General features: G+C 47.0%; 1 protein-coding gene across 1 annotated transcript in view; it reads left to right on the forward strand.

Moving 5' to 3' along the window:
• Nucleotides 1-593, forward strand: part of cidea (cell death inducing DFFA like effector a) — a gene marked incomplete at its 3' end in the record, with an annotated part of 2,032 nt that extends 1,439 nt beyond the window's left edge. Inside the window, 2 exon segments of the mRNA XM_035655486.1 lie at nucleotides 205-343; nucleotides 441-593. Coding sequence (XP_035511379.1) covers nucleotides 205-343; nucleotides 441-593 — 292 coding nt within the window.
• Nucleotides 594-3,091: the final 2,498 nt, after the last annotated feature.

A 3,091-nucleotide genomic window follows, 5' to 3' on the forward strand; every position in this document is an offset into this window, starting at 1 on the left:
ATAGTTGGCAACTCATTTTCTTTCTAAAATCTGAACCTGCAGAGGAACCAGTTGTTCCAGCTGTCAGACTAACGAAGAGGAGTTTAAGTATAAGGGAGGAAATACTTTAGTTTGAGGGGTTGGACAATAAAGTACAAGCAAAGGCCAACAATGTCCTATTAATCTGATATTTTATAACTTTATAATCTCTTGATAACCTGGCAGGTCTGTGTCTACAGTCCAGACCACCATCTCTCGCCACATCCTGCCCTCAGCTCAGCCGCGCTATTTCAAGGTCTGCACCAGCAGCCGGAGGCGGCGGCGAGGTTTGGAGGCGTGCTCCCTGGACGAGCTGCTGGAGCAGGTGAAGATCCTTTCTGTGACGTTGTCAGACACGTCACACATCTGCAGCACAGACTGTGACACTTTCAGTGATTGGTTTCCTTTGTGCTGCGTCTCAGGCGGTCAGGGTGTTCATGCTGTCCTGCCAGTTCCTGACCGTGGTCCTGGAGGAGGACGGGACTGTGGTGGACTCTGAGGAATTCTTCCAGTCGCTGCCCAGCAACACACCGCTGATGGTGCTGGAGGAAGGAGAGATATGGACCCAGAACAAGGTGAGCATCAAATCCTGAGAAAATACGGAGGAAGAGGCCACAGGTAGGGCCCGCTTTGGTCCTACAGTTGGCCGAGACTATTTGAACGCAGCCTGACTAAAAATGTTTGGAGTCATGCAGGATAAATCATAAGCAAAATTTTGCCAGATTTTGAATAAAATAAATCCAATCAGTCCCTCCAGGAAGTTGCAATTGCTGAGTCTCTGAATACTAGTTCACAGTGTGACTCACTGCGAGGCCAGGAGGAGGAATGGAGGAAGGACACGCTGCGAGGGGGGATTTCTCTGCTCTGTGAGGAGAACACATGTGCCAGACATCTTGACGGAGAGATGATGAAGGCATACGGTCCAGCTGCTGCTGAGGCGCGGCAGCAGTGTCACTTTACCACCTCACAGAGCTATAAACAGGATCGCTGCGTGCTGATGGCTGGCTTTATCCTGGCAGAGAACCAGCTGTGACACAGAAACGTAAATAGAGGTCCTTGTTTTGTCGCTCACGGAAATCTACAGATTAAAAAGAAAACAAAAGAGTCGAACTCCAGGTTTACAGAAACTTACAGATCTAGAGAATTTAGAAAAGTCTATCTTTATTAAATATTTTGACTTGCCAGATTTTAAACAAATTTACAGCTTTCCAACTTTTTTAATTTTGCCAATTAAATACAAATTTGTGACAGGGTCAAATAATTTCCTGCTGCATCCAGCGACACAGAGTTTAAAAGTGCTCAGTGTCCAGAAGAGAGTAATCGTTCCAAGTCGCGATAAAACAGTGAGAGAAGAGGAGAAGAGAAAAACATTAAAAGGGTGGACTGAATTCACCATTAAGTGGAGGACACAACACCACACACACACACAACACACAGCACACCACACACACCAACAACACAGCGCCGACGCACACACACACAAACGCGCACGCACGACACACACACACACACACGCCACGGCACACACCACACACGCACACACACACACAGGCACCACACGCACACACACCACACACACAGCACACCCGCACACACACACGCACACACACACCGCACACAACACAAACACACACACACACACACGCGCACACCACACACACACACACGCACACGCCCCACACGTACACACGCACACGCACAACGCACACACACCGGCACACACGCAACACACGAACACACACGCACCCACTCTCTCCTCTACCTAGAGTAAGTCCTCCCCTGTGGTGTACTGCAGTAAAGAGGAGGACGTGTAGAGCAGGCAGCCTGCCGCATCAGGTTCTGGTCAGTGCAGGGTGAAGCAGCCGCACAGCCAACCTTTACAGGAAGAGCACACAAACCCGTCTTCTCAGAGCAGTCGCACAGATAACACGCATTTGAGTCGTCCATTTACCTTTTTATTCAGCTTTTACTCCATTTTCTGCATGAATATATTTTAATATAATGTTTGTTTAAAGCCCACACTGTATACTAAATTAGTTATGTACTATTGCCTATTTATACCTCAAATGCCACTAAAGTAAATGCCACTCATTACTGCTCCACCACTGCACTGCAGTATGAGAAGTTCGGCTGCAGTTTCCTCGGGCACCAGCAGAGGTTCAGCAGAGCTCCATACCTCACGTTGGAAGACGCGTTTTTCAGCCCGGCTGCCATCTGAGTGCGTTAGACGCGTTAATTTCTCATACAGGTGTGCCTGAAGGCGAGGCACACAGGAGGGCTTTTAGGGTTGCCCCAACTTCATTGTAGAGGCTCCGAAGGGTCAGTTTAGCAATTCCCCGTTCTTTTCTTTGGTTGACGGAACCTCGGAACATCTTGAAAACGTACATGAAACCAAACCCTGGATGTGAATGCTGGAAGGATCGTGTCATAATGTCTGACCTTCCTCCTTCAACAGAGGTCAGAGATCAAGGACAGAGCAGGGATCCCACAGTAGGAAGGATGAAACCTGGTCCAGGCCTTCAGTCCAAACAGCCTCACCAAAATGAGAGTACACTGGCAGTCCCTGCAGGGTTTCACTGGATTTTTTTGGTTTCGTTGCAGCCTAAAATGTCAATTTCAACCGCGGTTTCCTAAAAATGTTTCATGTTTTTAGCCAATTTTTTTTAAATGCAATTGCAGGAGAAAGGAACACTGACACTGGCAATAACATCTATTTTCAGCTTTTATTTGCTACAATTCAGTAAAATAAGATTTGGGTGAGCATATGGCTCCAATGTCTTCTGCTCCGATTTGGTGAACCGGCAGTGAAACTGACAAATGATTTTCTATAGATTTGGCAGAAAAGCGCCAGTTCTTGGACAAAACTGACAAGGTACAGAAATTGTATTACTGCACTTCCTGGAGGGACTGATTGGATTTATTTTATTCAAAATCTGGCAAAAATTTTGCTTATGATTTATCTGCATGACTCCAAACATTTTTAGTCAGGCTGCGTTCAAATAGTCTCGCCAACTGTAGGACCAAAGCAGGGCCCTACCTGTGGCTCTCCTCCGTATTTTCTCAGGATTTGATG

The sequence above is a fragment of the Morone saxatilis genome, unplaced genomic scaffold (assembly GCF_004916995.1).
Source record: "Morone saxatilis isolate NCDOM2014 unplaced genomic scaffold, NCSU_SB_2.0 Contig0, whole genome shotgun sequence".
NCBI lineage: Eukaryota > Metazoa > Chordata > Actinopteri > Moronidae > Morone > Morone saxatilis.